The 15,486-nt window shown below is 48.7% G+C and overlaps 1 protein-coding gene across 1 annotated transcript in view; it reads left to right on the forward strand.

The window, feature by feature from the left end:
- Positions 1 to 15,486, forward strand: part of LMCD1 (LIM and cysteine rich domains 1) — a 56,580-nt gene that overhangs the window by 23,529 nt on the left and 17,565 nt on the right. The window contains exons 2-3 of the mRNA XM_081160353.1: positions 4,583 to 4,671; positions 10,416 to 10,671. Of these exons, the coding sequence (XP_081016479.1) occupies positions 4,583 to 4,671; positions 10,416 to 10,671 (345 nt within the window). The remainder of the gene's footprint in view (positions 1 to 4,582; positions 4,672 to 10,415; positions 10,672 to 15,486) is intronic.

Consider the following 15,486-nt stretch of genomic DNA (forward strand, 5'->3'; position numbering starts at 1 on the left):
AAGGGAATGTTTAAGTAAAATCACCCAGTGCACTGTCGAGCTCTCATTGTTTGGGGTTCTTGATGGAAGTCGGGTAGTTTCCGGGATCATTTTTCAGTATATGATCTCAGTTCTCTTCTAGACCTTCTCATCGCTTCACCCCACCCCAGCCATCTCCACCCTCTCTCCTGGGAACCCCTGGGGGAGGGTTTGTTGTTAAATAACAAAGCATGTTGACTAATCAATTTTTAATAACACATATGCTTGTGGAGCTTACTTATAAAGGCATGTCAGAGTAGTTGACTTGGGGTAGAATTTAATGTCAATTCAGAACACCCCAGCGCAGAAAGTAAACCCATGGAGAGTCAGGAGGGCATGAGATGGTGTTAAGATGTAATTTTCTAAAAGGTAAAATCGTGACTTTTGTGCAAATATAAAATATAACTTAGCAAAGATTCTAGTCCACTCATTCATTAATGAAGATATCAGTAAGATTTAGATCAGCTCAAAAACCATTTAAGGAGCTAGGTATTTATAGTCAATTTAATGTTAGGAAAATATTGATGGGTTAGGTATATAAGCAGTCATGTCCTATAGGACAATAAACCATAATCTTTGGGGATACCTTTTGCAAAAGGACAAAAAATTATTTGTATTTGTATCTCTACTGGAGAAAAAGCTTCAAGTTAACATGTAACAACAAGTCTTAGAGTAGAGCAAAGTAAATTTCTCTAGATAATCCTCCAGGGCTTGTGGGCAGGGGACAATGTCATCTTGCCACCACATGACATTGAAAGGATGCACCACCCACCTTTATTTCCAAGTTTTGGATAATTTTTAACAATGGTAAATAATTATTTCACTTTATAAACAACCTTTTAACCTTATATGATGCTTACAACAGCCTTGTTGACACAAAAAAAGGGCAAGGAAACCCCATTTATCAGAGGAGGAACTGAGTTACACAGGAGAGAGCAGCTGAGCTGGGAGGAGAGCCCCCATTTCTAATTTCAGGTCCCACACTCACCCCAAACCCCATATTGTATTTCCCCTTTCCAGTTCCTCTTCATTTTAGTCCTACATTGCTCTTGGTGGCACCTTCCCCCTTTAAGACTCCCCTTGGAGTTCACCTGAAGGCAAATGCTCAAAGCAGGGAGCAGTCTCTGTCACCCCTGCCCCTTGCACCCCCAGGGGACTCCTGGTCTGAGTCCTTTTCAGCCCCTCACATGATTTGGTTCCACAACATCAGATGAACCACATCCTACTATCCTGAGCCAAAGAAAATTGTCAAAACATTTTATCTTCCCCTCAGGAAAAAAAAGACAGAATAGATGCTATATTCGAAGAACCCATTTTTTTTTAAGTGACAGGTCCTTTTAAGCTCTACCCTTCTCAGCTACTGTGAGCCACTGTGGGCCACTGTGCCATCTTTCCCCAGGGACGCAGTCCACATCAGACAAGCCCACTGTTTATAAACCGGAATATCTCATTTGAAACACTATTTCTGGTCGGTGTTTTCTCTCCCTAATAAGCAGGATCGTTTCTGTGTTGGAGATGCTGGGTCTGGCTGGCTCCTGGAGGAATAGCATGCAGTAGATGGGTGGCTATTTATCGTCTTAAGCAGTCTGCTGGGAAACTGGCTGCAAGTGTGGCCTGATGGCCCAAATCTATTTCTTCTTCTCAGGGCCATTTATTTTCCTCTCCCATGGACTTCTGTCGCCATGGAAACCATCCCACCAGCAGGATGGCGACAAGGGCCAGCCCTCTGCTCCCTACACTTAGTCAGGGAGGCAACACATACATGAAACAAAGGAAAGAGTAGGGAAGTCTATGTGTGAGGTGTGCAGTTAGGAAAGTAGCTCCTGTAAAGTTCCCTAGAATTCTGAAGTGAGGGGGGAAAACTTTTTTGAGAACATCTGATTCAGGGTCTCTCAGACCATTTACACAATATACGATGACAACAGCAAAGACTCTGTGCACAATAAATGCAAGCTAAGCCCTTTCCTTGCAGCACCCATTTCATCCTCACAGTCACTGCATGAGGCAGGTGGTTGTTACCATCCCCATGATGCAATCAAAGAAACTGAGAGTCCACAAGTCCAGTCACCTGCCCAGGTCCAGCAGGAGAAAGGCACAAAATTGGGACTAAAACCCTGACCGTCGGACCCCAAAGCCTGGACCTGCTCGCCACCTCTCTCTCACTTCCCATACAGGCCAGCGCTTCCAAGGCCCTGGAAGCCAGTTCCGTCCGGTGTCCCCCATTTCTATTTGATCATGTAATCCTCCCTGCCCCCAGCCCCGGACCACTTTGTAACATCCCACAGAACAAGGACTCTGCAGAACAAGATTTGGGCAACCCCAATTCCAGCCAGTTTTCTCATTTTACAGAGGAGCAATTTCAGCCAGGCTAGGAAATGAGTCGCCTCTAGCTGCACAGCTCATAAATGTCAGAGCTGGCACTGCAGGCCAGCCCCCCACCCCCGCCCGCAGGCCAGTGCTCTGCTTGCTGTGTTGCCTCACATCACGGTTTCTAAACCAAACCCTGAGCCAGCAGCTCAGCTCTCCTGGCCAAGCATCGGGGCTAATCCCCTTACAGGATGACTGCTAAATCAGCCGCTCATTAGAACAATAATGCTCAGGCATGCAGGGTGCTTGGCCACTTAGGAAATGCTTCCACATAGCTCTCTGTTTCCAGGCCCCACTGCTTCTGGGCATATTTAAAACAATTCAATAATGAAGCCTTGTTCATAAACTGTATATATACCTCCCAAAGTAACCTTTGAATCAACTGCCAAGTGTGGAAGGATCTCTGTATTCAACTAGTAGAATCCAAGGTGTCAGGAGCAAGAGGGGATGTCTGCAAGGTTTCACATCCCAGTGGCTTCCGGGAGCCAAGTTCTGCCTGGGAATGAAAGCTCCCAGCTTAGGACAAGGGGGTGGTGGCGAGCATCATCTTGTTGTTCAATTTTAACGTGAATGTAATACTGAACAGGCACAAATATGAATGTGCTCCCCTTCAAATATGTGCAACATGGCTCTTACGCTGAAGCTATGAGTGTGCATTACAACCAAGAGCGTTGGCCTGTCCCAAAGAGCATGCTCAGAGGGCGACACCCTGCCCATCAAGGCCTTTTGTTCCTTTTTGCCCTTAGACATTCTTTCCCTCCTGCCAGGAATCCCTTTCTTCTTTTCTGTCAGCTCATCTTGCACTACCCCGATCCAGGGTCACCCCCTCTAAGAAGCCTCCCTGGATTTCTCATATGGGTTTATTGGCACCTTATTCTGTGCTCCTAAAGTATTTGTGAAAATATCAGCAGCTACCATTTTTTGTGCCTAATACAGTCAGATACTTTACATCCATTATCTCTGTATCTGACAGGTAAGAAAAGTTGGCTCAGCTGGTCCAAGGTCAGTGTGGCTGTAAAGTTGCAAAGCTGGGTTTGGAATTCAGGTCTCTCAGACTCCAGAGTCCATGCCTTTCTACTGCACAACAGGCAGTTTCCTTGCCTCAAAATTACCCCCTCCAGGAGCAGGTGATAAATATGCCTTTTCTGCTCCATCTCCCCCTAGACTGACTTCCTCTAGGGCACACCTGAGTCTTTATGATGTATCCCTGCGCCTGGCACAGAGTAGATGTTAAATAAATGGTTAAGTGGATCAACAGCTTGTTGGATCATGAGCTTATCCCTCCATCTTGCTAGCTGATGGAGCCTTGCTTTTGATAAAATCATAATAAAGTACATACCTGCAGCCAATCACCCCCACACCCCCAAGCCCAGTGGAGAGCCAGGCATGTTTCCCAGCCAGCAGGTCCATATACTAGCCCGCTGCTTCTCCAGTTCTGATGTAATCCAGGTCTTCTACATTTTGTTGAATCGAAGGTTCTGATTTAAAAGGGCTGGGGTGGGGCCTGAGGGCCTGCACTTCTGGCAAGCTTCCGATGACCCTGCTGGTTTCAAGACCTCCTTTGAGAGCCATTCGGGTCTAAACACAGCAACAGCAGCAGCTGCAGCCGGTGCACTTCTGTCCCCTCCAGCTGGTAACGGGAAATAAAGCTGACTCGTGCGCTGCTCTCCTTCCAAAGCAGCCCCGGACTGCGAACGCTCCTGCTTTCCCGTGTTTTAGCAAAATATTTAAGTTATGCTTTGGGCTATAAACACTTGGCGGGGTGAACACTGGTTTGCCCTTTGGTTTCATCACACCCAATCAATAAATCACAAGTAAATGAGAGAGAAGGGAGATTTGCTGGAAGATTCCATTCCAGTGACAAGTGGATCAAGGGAGTCGGGGAGGGCAGGGGAAGGAGCAGATGGTCCCTCGCAGCAGCCCTGGCAGCTAGGGACAGCACTGTAGGCTGGGAGGGAGCCCCATTGCATTTTTATTGGGAAGTGCCCCACCCTTCCACTTGCCTGCCCTAAGGCCACTTGCCCAGCCGTTGTTCTGGTGAACGGGGAGTGATGGTGAACAGTTAGCCATGGCTTGTTCATCTCAAGCCCTTTGCACCTCACACAATCCCTTTGCTGGCATGCCAGCCGTAGAGGTCAAGCATCCTTGGTCTAAGACTTTTGAAAGGAAAACACCCTTTTTTCTGCTCTTTTTCCAGATGTCCCTGGGCCAGCAGCAGTCAGCGAGAGGTGTGCCTTGTTTGCGATGCAAGGGGACGTGTTCAGGCTTTGAGCCACATCCGTGGAGGTAACGGACTTTGTCGGGGAGGATCTGCCTGCTTTCAATTCTTGGCTGTCCTTTCAGGGAACCCTGGTCATTCTCTGCTGGGACCGCATGGGATGCACGTTGTGGGGAGGAGTGGCCCCGGAACAAATGCACTCCCTCTTGGCCTAACTCAGAAATGCCAGAAAAGCCCTTGGGGAGCCAAGATGAAGAAGGAGCTTAGCATCCCATTAACTGTTTCAAGGTGGAGGCTCAGCCCAGCAAGCGCTGCGCTGGGAAGGTGTGGGCAGTTGTTAGCTGGAGCCTGGTGCACTCTGGGAAGAGCTGTCTGTCCTGGGGTTTGGTGCATGGGGTTGCTCTCCTCCTACTGCACCATTGTCCCTGTTGGTGGGTTCTGATCTGAAAGTGACCCTGGGACAGAATTAAAAGGCATTGTGTCCACATACTTAAAAACCAAGTCCTAGTATTCATATCCACGCCAGAGGACCCTAAGGGCCAGCTGGACTTTTCTCTTTTTTTTTCATTGAGGACTCTGAAAACTAGAGGCAGGGCCGCCACACTGCAAGGTCCCAGCATTGTTCACATTAGCATCTATGTGGATGGCACCCCCAGGAGTTGGGCAGGGCACAGCCTGTGTGACTATCCCTGTGACTATCATCAGCTTAGATTCTTTATACAGCTTCGGAGGCCCTGTGAGTCTCTGTAGGGTACAACAGTGAGAAGGAGCTTTTATCTCCACTACCAGGGCATTGCCTTGGGCACTTAATGGGGGAACAAAATTTGGGAGGCATTTGCCTCAGAGATGTTGACTTCCAATATGAGAAAGCAATTATAAAAATATTTATTGAACTGAGCTAAATCTTTTATATTTAAATGTTGAAATAACCCTTAGTAGTGGGTATTAGTATCTCCATTTTGTAGATCAGAAAACTGAGGGTATGTAATGGGGAGATGGCTACTAAATGGCAGGATTCAAACTCGGGTCTGTGGGACACCCATCCCATGCTCTCAACCATTCTGGGTTCAGTATGCCGTGAGCTTTCAAAGCACGAAACTGTTCCTTGACGCCATTCCCTCACAGTCCTCACCTCAGTGGAGCTCATGTGGTCTTCTGGATGCAAGGACCTTCAAGGTCATCCAGTTTCACTTCCTGCCTGTCCCCTGCACAAATTCCTCCCACCACTAAAACACTCCCAGAAGGCAGACACCCCCCACCATGCATCTATTTTGGCCACTTGAACTCTTTCTGGCCTGAAGGAAAGTCAGCTTCCGTATCATATCACCCCATTGGTCCTGAATCTGCCATCGGAGTGTCGTAGAACAATGTCTAGAATCATCAGCTTAGATTCTTTATACAGCTTCGGAGGCCTCCTTTTCTAGTTCTTGGGTCAGGGGGCTAATGTTCCCTAAGTGCACAGAGTCCACTCAATAATATTTCTCTTCTCACAAGGATCACAGCCCTGTGCTTCTTATTGTCTGACATCTGAAAATGATTGTTTACTGTTGTTTGTATGGTTGTGTAGGTGTTTGCAGGAGGAGGGCAATTCCGATGCCCTATTCCTCATGGCTGGAAGCAGAAGTCTCTCAGGATCATTTAAATCCCTACATCTCCTCCCCATCCTATAAATGATTTGAACATCAAGTGAATTTATCATTATATAGACAGATTGCAGTCTATAGATCCTTCCTGCATCTCAAAGTGTCATCTTTGGTTAGGACAACTTTAACAGGACCTAAATTCAAGCCATACAGGAGCAGCGAGGTCCCAGTCAAACCACTTTCATGCTCCAGTTCCCATACTCTCCATAGTTTGAAATATATATAATGATCCAAGTGGTAGCCAGCCTGGTTTAGTGGGAAGGGCCCTCAACTAATTCAGAAAACTAATCATCAAAGGACAGAATTCACGTGCTGACTCCGCCTGAACAGGACACTTCCCTTCTCTAAGCCTCAGACTTAGCCGCTGAGAAACAGAGATGTTGGAGCTGATGCGCTCTGGGGTCCCCTTCAGCTTTACAGCCCCGTAGTTTCCGGTAATTGTTTACAATCAAATGAACCATTCGCAGGGTTAGTAGAATTGGAATGGAACTAGTATCAGAAACACAGAAGATGAGCATTTCTTAGAGGGTACAAGAGCAGATTTTCAGAACAAACATTATGAAAACAAGGAGTCCCCCCAGCAGCCTTCAGCATCCTGCTCTCCCACTAGCCACATGGGCTCCTTCCCCATCTGGCAACCTCCACAGGCTGCTGGATTCCCCTTCAAGGTAGAGGAAAAGACACCTCCAAGGCTCGAGGGGTTTCAGAGAGCCCAATGCAAGGTCCCTTCCTGGCATGCACATTTTTTTTTTTTTATCCGCACCCGAGGACATTTTTTCCATTGCTTTTCAGAAAGAGTAGAAGGGAGAGAGAAAGAAACCTCAATGTGAGGGACACATCAATTGGTTGCCTCCCGCACGTACCCCGACCAGGGCTGGGGATCGAACCTGCAACCGAGGCACGTGCCCTTGGCTGGAATCAAACCCGGGACCCTTCAGGCCGAGGGCCAGTGCTCTAACCACTGAGCAAAAACAGTTAGGGCTGCCCAGATTTTTTTATATTATTATTATCCTAATTACCTTTAGTTTTTCAATATACACTGACTTCAGTGGGTAGAGGGGGAAAAAAACCTGATTTAAGGAAAACAGGGGACATAATATGAAAAATGGAAGAGAGACCGCTGGCTCCTCCAGTTACACAATTTTGCATTCTTAGGGGTTGCTCTTGATAGACTCCCAAACTCATGATGACGACAACCCTTCTCACACGGTCCTGTCTCCAGGCCAGCTTCAGCAGCCACCCTGGAATGATAGTGTTAATTCTGCCTCTTCTCATGGGGACAGGGGATCTTCATAAATAATTCGGCAGTAACATAATAGCTGGGCTTCCTATGCTTTTCAAGGGAAAATCTAGAGAAAGTCAACCAGAGCTGCTTAAATTCCTGAAAGGGACCGAGTAGTGACTGTCGCCCTGTCTTGAGCCTCAGAATCACCTTGGGAAGAGCATCTCAAATGCTCAGCCCTGGTCCCACTCCAGACCCGGGAGCCTGGCCAACAGGGCCAGGGCGCGGCATCTCCAAGCCCCCCCAGCTCCCCCGGCGGGCGAGGCGGATCAGCAGCCAGGTTTGAAGACTCATCAACTAGACCCGCGGTCAGCAAGCTGTTTGTGAAGAGCCAGACAGTAATCATTTTAGACTTTGCAGGTCATGCGGCCTCTGTCACACCTACTCCCCTTGGTCCTTGTAGCATGAAAGCATTGATTTATGTAAGGACATGGAAATTCACATAGTTTTACCCATTTAAAAATGTAAAAACTATTCTTGGTCCACAGGCCATACAAAAATAGGACTTGGCCTTAAGCCACAGTTTACCAACCCTGATGTAGACCAACCCTCTCGTTTGATAGGGAAGAAACTTGACCGCGGACATATGGTGGGCTAGTGTTCAGACCGAGATTATAGATTTCAAGCCTGTGCCTTTTCAATTAAAGGTTTTCTATGACTGATTGCAGAAAGGGTCATTTCCACACCACTGAGGGTCTTTCTAGTGTATCCGTGTCCTCTACAATCCGGGTGCCAGGAAAGAGTGGGGTGGATGGACTTCTATAAAGTCCCAGCCATGGGCCTGGCAACACAAAAAAACATGAATAAAGGAGAAGTAATGTAGACATGACTTCGTGGAACATCTTTCATCAGCATTTTCCATTTCAAAGTGTTTGCATTCCCAGCATCTCTACTAGCACCTGAAAGTCTGCATTAACCAGGAAGGCAAGTGGCAGCTTCCTCACCTAGTTTCACATACAAAAGATACCCGGGAGGTCAGAGGGGCCGTGGGAGACCAGGATCTCCCTGACCTCCTTCGTCTTCCTGCACCTTCCACTTCCTGCCGCTACCCACGTTAAACCAGGTGTCATCGCCTGTCCTCTTGGAGAAGCAGTCTCCTCTGCCTCATAAAGGGGAGAGGCGAGAGAATATTACTGATCATGAATAAAATTCCACAGTTCCACAAAACAAGCCACCCCTTCTTCTGAGAAAGAAACCTCGTTTCACCCTGCATGGAGGGTCATATTCTCTTTTGTAGTGCCAGAGTTACCCTTGAGACTGTTGACTTTAACTTTTCTCAAATTCGCCCACTGACTGGGACCTTGGACTGCAGGCTTCTCTTCAAATAACGGAGATGCTGCAATCTTCCCCCACTGAAGTCACGCAGCACATCAGTGTGTTAAAGACAAGAAGCAGCCTCTCACTGAAAACTGTGTTCCACCTCCTGGAACCCAGTGTTTTCCAAACTCATCACCACTGAGCCCTTGTCCGCCTTCCACATACCGGCCTCCTGGAGAACTGGCCCAGCCCAGCAGAACTCCCACACAGCACATGCAACTCTCACACGGCCCAGCCTGATTGTACTTTATGCTATGGCTTCCATCTGATTCTCTCTCCTCTCCCACCCCAGCTGTAAGTTCTTGGAAGGTTGTGATGGGTCCTTCTTCTCTTCATGTTATGAGAGGGTTTCTCAACCTTGGCACTACGGCCACTTGGAACTGGATAACTCTTTGTTGCAAAGAGGGAGCTGTGAACTGTAGGATATTTAGCAGCAACCCTAGCCTCTACCCTATAGAAGCCAGTAGCACCCCATTGTGACAATCAAATATGTCTCCAGACATCGCCAAATCCCCCTGGGGGACAAAATTGACCTGGGTTGGGAACCACTGATGTAGACCATCAAGGCAGGCCCACAGTCAATATTTGTGACCTATACTTAAATGTATCAGTCTCCCAAGTTTAAAGAGCAAAGGAGGGTTTCTTTGGGCATGCCTGGCTGGGACGTGCTCATGCAGCTGTGGTGACGTATCTCTTGCTGAGGCTACCCCATCCTGCGGTAGGTCTTGAAAGAGGTCTTAACAAGCTCTCAAATCGCATGCATAGAGCATCTGGGATACAGCATGCCTACGGTGACAGGCCAGAGAAGGAGGGGCGAATTTTTCCTCTCACGCCATGGCCATGGAACTCTGCATCTCTAAACTGAAACAGCATGACACAGAGCGGCCAATCACTTCTGTTTCTGTCAGAGAGAATTTGAAGCTCCCCCAGGATGCCTTTCCTTCTCCCAGCCTCTCAACTAAGACTTGCCAGGCAACACCAATCTCTCCAGCCTGAAGGGTTTTCCAAGCCCATTCCCTTCTCATGGGGTCCTGTCCACCAATTTCTTGAAGAAAATTTCCATCTCTATTCCAACTTCAGAATGAGTACTCTAGAGTTTAAAAGTTGCTGAAACTATGAGGCTCAGGATCTTGGGAGATAATTTTTAATTTCTTAAAGCAGGGGGTCCACACCTTTTTTAGAAAGGGCCAGATAGTAGATATTTTAGGCTTGGGGGGACCAGATGGTCTCTGTTGCAACTACACAAGTCTGCCATTGTCACCCCAAAGCAGCCACGGAAGATATGCAAGTGAGTGGTCATGGCTGTGTTCCAATAAAACTTTATTTACAGAAGCAGGTTCTGGGCCAGGTTCAGCCTACAGGCTGTGAAGGCTCCTGCTTTAGAGCATCTCTAATGAATGAACCACCCATTGCTCTCAGATTACCACGTGTCTGCTGCCAACCTTTCCAAGTTGCTAAAGCTAAACCTTGCCCTTGCTTTCAGAAGGGTAGATGCTGCCAGTCGGAGGCTCTGTCTCTCTTTTCTGGAGGTTGATCTCACCTGTCCCCATCTCTACACCCCCTCCCCCAGGAAAATATGCAAGTCATGCAAATGCAGTCAAGAGGACCACTGCCTGAGCTCCGACCTGGAAGATGATCGGAAAATTGGCCGCTTGCTGATGGACTCCAAGTATTCCACCCTCACAGCCCGGGTGAAAGGTGGGGATGGCATCCGGATTTACAAGAGGAACCGGATGATCATGACCAATCCCATTGCCACGGGGAAGGATCCCACCTTTGATACCATCACCTACGAGTGGGCTCCCCCTGGAGTCACCCAGAAACTGGTAAGACAGCTTCCTCCAACCAAGTGGTTGTTTTCTTGCCCTTGTGAATGTTAGCCATGCCACAGGTTCACGAATTTCAAGGACGAGATAAGAAGAGGGCAAGGTTATAGAAATAATAGGAATGGCTGTGGTTTCATTTCTGTTCCTACCTCACAATGTGATCTTGAAGCGATGACTATCAGGGCCTCAGGTTTCCTCATCCATAAAGTGGGTACAGTTGTTCATCTGCTCTCTAAGGGCCCTTCCAACTCTAGTACAGGCTGCCTGTGGTTCCTTGTGGGCTCCTCACTTCTTAACAGAGGACGGCTCATGATCCAGACCTCTCCAGGTGCTTGTCTCCATCTGCACGATGTTCATTTCCCCTCAAAGTGGCTGGGATGTGCCATTTGCAAGCCTCTAGGAGGACAGAGAAGCAGCCCATGCTTCTCCCTGACTGCTGACGTCTCTTGGGCTTAGAAGGGAGAGCCAAACTGGTTTTTCAAAACTGTGGGGAAAAGGCACCCAGAGAAGGCTTGGGCAAATGGTTGGAGGAGCCCTGAGGAGGGTAGAAAGGATAAGGCTCACAGAGAACAGGTGACTTGCACAAGGTCACACCCTGGCTGTCTCCTGGAATTTCCTAGGGACACATAAAAAGTTCCTACACACAGACCTCACCCCAGGCCATTAAACCAGAAGCTCCAGATTGCAAGACCATAATCCCCAGAAGTGAGCAGTTAATGATGCCCCAGGTAGCGCCACGTGCAGCCGCTTTCAAGACCCAGGGGACCAGTCCAATTCTGAATGGACCACTCCAATTTCAACAAGCATATAAATCATCTGGAGAGATTGCAGCAATGCATCCAGGAGGCTTGGGCGGGTCCTGAGATTCTGCACTCCTGACAAGCTCCCAGGGGATGCCGGGGCTGCTCTTCCCTTACTTGAAATATCCTGTCCCTGTTCTTGCATGGCTTTGTCCTTCTGACGGTCAGGTCTCTAACTATGCAAACTACAGTAGATACCGCCCACCCTCCTGATCACCTTCTCTCTCTCAGTTCTCCATTGTTTCTTTAAAAGCTTTTAGAGCAAACTATAATTGTCTCATGAGTGAAGCAAAATCCACCAGGACAGACACCATACTGTCCTATACACTGTCCTATCTGGGCCTCACACTGTGCAGGGCACATAATGGCTTTGAGTATTTGTGCTACGTCACCTTCCTGGCCGGTGACATTCCACATGTGGTCTATGGGCTGGTGCCATTGCACAAGATCCTTGCAACTGGTCCACAACGAGAAGTATAGAAACCGAGAATAAATGTGGGCAAATTTTCATAGCAATGGACATCCAAGCGTGTGATCAGAGAACTCTCATTGCCTGTGATCAGACGCCCCTGAAAGCCTCACATGGCAGGTGTTGCCCTCTCATCAGGTGCAGGAGCCCACAGATCACTCTGCAACCGGTGGGAAGATTAACCAAACAAACCTGACCTTCACCACGGAGAGTTTGAGCAGCACAGTTCTAATCTAGAGTGTATGAGGGGGACATCCCCTCTAGATAAAGTGAACAGAGGCAAAGATTCATTTTCTAAAACTGTACTTCTTTAAAAGTATTTTTTAAAAGAACACTTCAGCATTCATGAGTTCAGGCACCCTGTGAAGTAGGAATTATTTCACATGTAAGTTAACAGAATGGTTAATTGGCCTTTGCCAGTTTGAGGGACTAGGCAGGGGCAGATCCCAGGGCCACAGAGCGTGGCACCGAACAACAGCAGCACCCAAGCATGCCAGCTGGTTCCGAGGGCAGGCCTGCCTCCAGTGCACAGGGCTGGGTAAGCCATCAAGTGGTCTCTGAGATGTCAGTGGAAACTACAGCAAGCAGCTCATAAAAGAGCTGGCTGTGGGCGTCAGGATCTGGCTGGTGAAAACCCCAAATGCTTTGGCCCCAAACTAATCAGAGGACGGCATCATCAGGCCATGATTAATGCTGGCTCATAAAACCACACGGGATAAAGGCCCTTCTGTCTGGCCTGCTCAGCAAATCACATTTTTGAGATTGGACAAATCTCCCTTCCTATTCAACTTCCCGACTTTTTTTAATTCCCAAATGATTGAGACTGATTATATTTTGGAAATGGGATAGAATCTTGCTGTCATCCTTCCCAACCAGAATGAAAGCCAGAGAAATCCTTAAGCCTTTAAAAACTGGTCACAGTAAACCTGATTGCTAATACTTGTTGAGTACTTACTATGAGCCAGGCACTATACTAAGAGCTATCCATGCATGATCTCACCTAATTTCCCAACACTCTTAGGGATGTAGTATTATTACCCTCATCTGCAGAAGGGAAAACTGAGGCTCAGAGAGGTGGCACTGCTAGCCAGATGTCCCCCAGCTGATTTAAATGGCAGAGACATGTCCCAAAGTCAGGCCTCCCTGACTCCAAAGCTTGGGCTGTTCCCTGCCAGGCCAGGCCAGGCCAACTGGATAGGTGGAGCGGGAGGCAGGTATCTTGGGTTAGCATTTCTAGGGAAGGCTTCCAAGAACATGAGGATAGGGGTTGAATGGGTTTTGAAAGCTAGCCAGGATTTGGGGGGGAGGCAAGATAGAAAAGATGAAGGGAACCGCCATCCATTGAGCATTTTGTATATGATATCAACACTTCGACACTCCCTGTGTGCTGGGTCCATTACTGCCCCATTTTATAGGGGGGCAAACAGAGGCTCGTGAGGAGCCTACACAGAGGTAGCACTCATTCCTCACCCTCCACCCCGGCACCCATGGCAAACATCGCTGAAGAGTGAGAGCACTGTCTCCCACTGAGCCCTCAACGAGCCTCAGAATCCTTCTCAACACAGCATTCTGGGTATTGACGAGGAATGACATGTAAGATGAAGCCCATTCCTGTCCTTTTCTGAGAGCTAGAGAAGAGTCAGGAGGACCAGAATCAGGACTGGGTCCTGACTCCAGAACCCACGCATGTTCTGCCCAACCCTGAGAACAGAGCTCTTCCCTTCCACTTTTCTCTCTGCATTTTTAATTTCTCTCCTGATAAAGCCTGGTTCCAGAAACCTCTTCTCCCAAGATGTCCCAGCCAGACAGCAGACCACCAAATGACTCAGAAAGGTCCTCATGAAAAACGTAAAACCTAAACCAACCTTTCCAGCTGGGCTGAGAAAAGGCCTCTTGCTAAGGGCTTTGGGAACATGGCCTTAGTCAGCTTCCTGGGTACCCGGGACAGCCCCTTACAGGCTCTGATGGCACAGGCAACTGACTCAGTCCCGGCCCTCTCCCCACCATCCTTGCCCAAGTCCGTGCAGTCCTGAGTAATCGTCTGAAGGGCTGTGTTGAGGAGGATTCTGAGACCCTCATCGGGGTGATTAGTAATGTCTGCCCTGGGTGTGTGACTGGGAGGCGCAGGCAGGCGTCTCAGGCCAGCCAGGCCAGGGCAGCCATCAGAAAGCACACACGAGGGGCAGCTGTATGCCGTGTCCTCGGCAGCGCCAAAGCAGAGAGACGACACCCAGCTGGGGCTGGGAGCTGCAACAGGAGCACCGGGCCCCTGGGAAGGAAAACAGCCTGTCTCCAGGGCCCCAGCCAGGAACATGTGGGTTCTGGCCACATACACCCACAGAGCCGTGAAAGGGTACTGCAGATGCAGGGATCAACCAGAGGCTCGCTGTGAGGCCACCGCTCCAGGACTTCCAGAGTTTATTTGTAAAGCTGAGCAGGAAGGGGTGCAGGCCCTTTAAGGCCAGAGCCACGGACATATCCCGGGACTGGGGAATCCTGGCACCAGGCAATACCCACCCTGACGTGATGACAAAGGGAAATCCCCCAGAGATGGGGCGACATTTTTTTCTCTTTGCAAATCGCCCATCTTCTAGAGAGGCAGAATAGAAGGGGTTGAGACCCTAGCTGCTGAGTTCAAAGCTGTCCCTACCTCAAACTAACTGTGTGACCTTGGGGAGTTACTTAACCTCTCTGTGCCTCAGTTTCCCAAGAGGTAATATGGGGTGTTACTAGAATTAAATGGGTTCACATACGTAAAGCACCTAGAAGAGTACCTAGAACTTAGCAAGTACCACCTGTTAGCTATTCCCATCATTTCTTAAACTGCTCAACCTTCAGGGAGTAGGCAGCCTTCATTGAAGAGGGGATTCTTCCATGAGTTGAGTCAGCCGTGCTACTGAGACTGCTTCCACATTCTGGCAGAGTGAGCAAAACCCTCATCTCCACTACTCCAGAATCCTTCCTTAGATCCTAGGAGCAGGGCAGGCCCCAGGCAGGAAATGAGAAGAGCTGGTGTGGGTATTTGCCCCCAGGGGCTGTTTCCTAACCACTGCCCAAGGCCCTGAGCCCTGCCCAGGCTGTTGGTTAAGGGACTGTTGCTTCCCTTATCCTCTGGATGGTCACATCCACTCTCCCCATCCACTGTCTCCAGAAAGGCCCTGACCCTCAGATGTCCTGTTTCAAATGCACCCAGGAGGACCTGTGAAAGGGCTCACTTCTGGGCCCCTCCAGACTCCTAAGTCAGAGTGTCTGGGTGGGCCCAGGAAGCTTTGTATCAGGTCTCCCAGTGATTCCTATGCAGCATCAAATTGGAGATTCAGTTCCTCAGACCTGCCTGTCTGGCCTGTTTGTGCTGGAAGCCACCTGCAGTTTCATATTGGTCAAAAGAAAAGCCATGGGTCATCCTGGTCTTCCCAAGACAGGTTCAAGGATAAGCCCTTCCTAGGCATGTAGTCAGCTTTGTGGCTCCATGGAGATTCTTACTCTTCCAAGTGTTGGGTGAAGGACCTTGGCCTCTTTGGCCAACAAGAATCCATCACCTCCTTG

This window comes from Miniopterus schreibersii (genome assembly GCF_964146895.1).
Source record: "Miniopterus schreibersii genome assembly, chromosome: 15".
In the NCBI taxonomy this organism is placed as follows: Eukaryota; Metazoa; Chordata; class Mammalia; order Chiroptera; family Miniopteridae; genus Miniopterus; species Miniopterus schreibersii.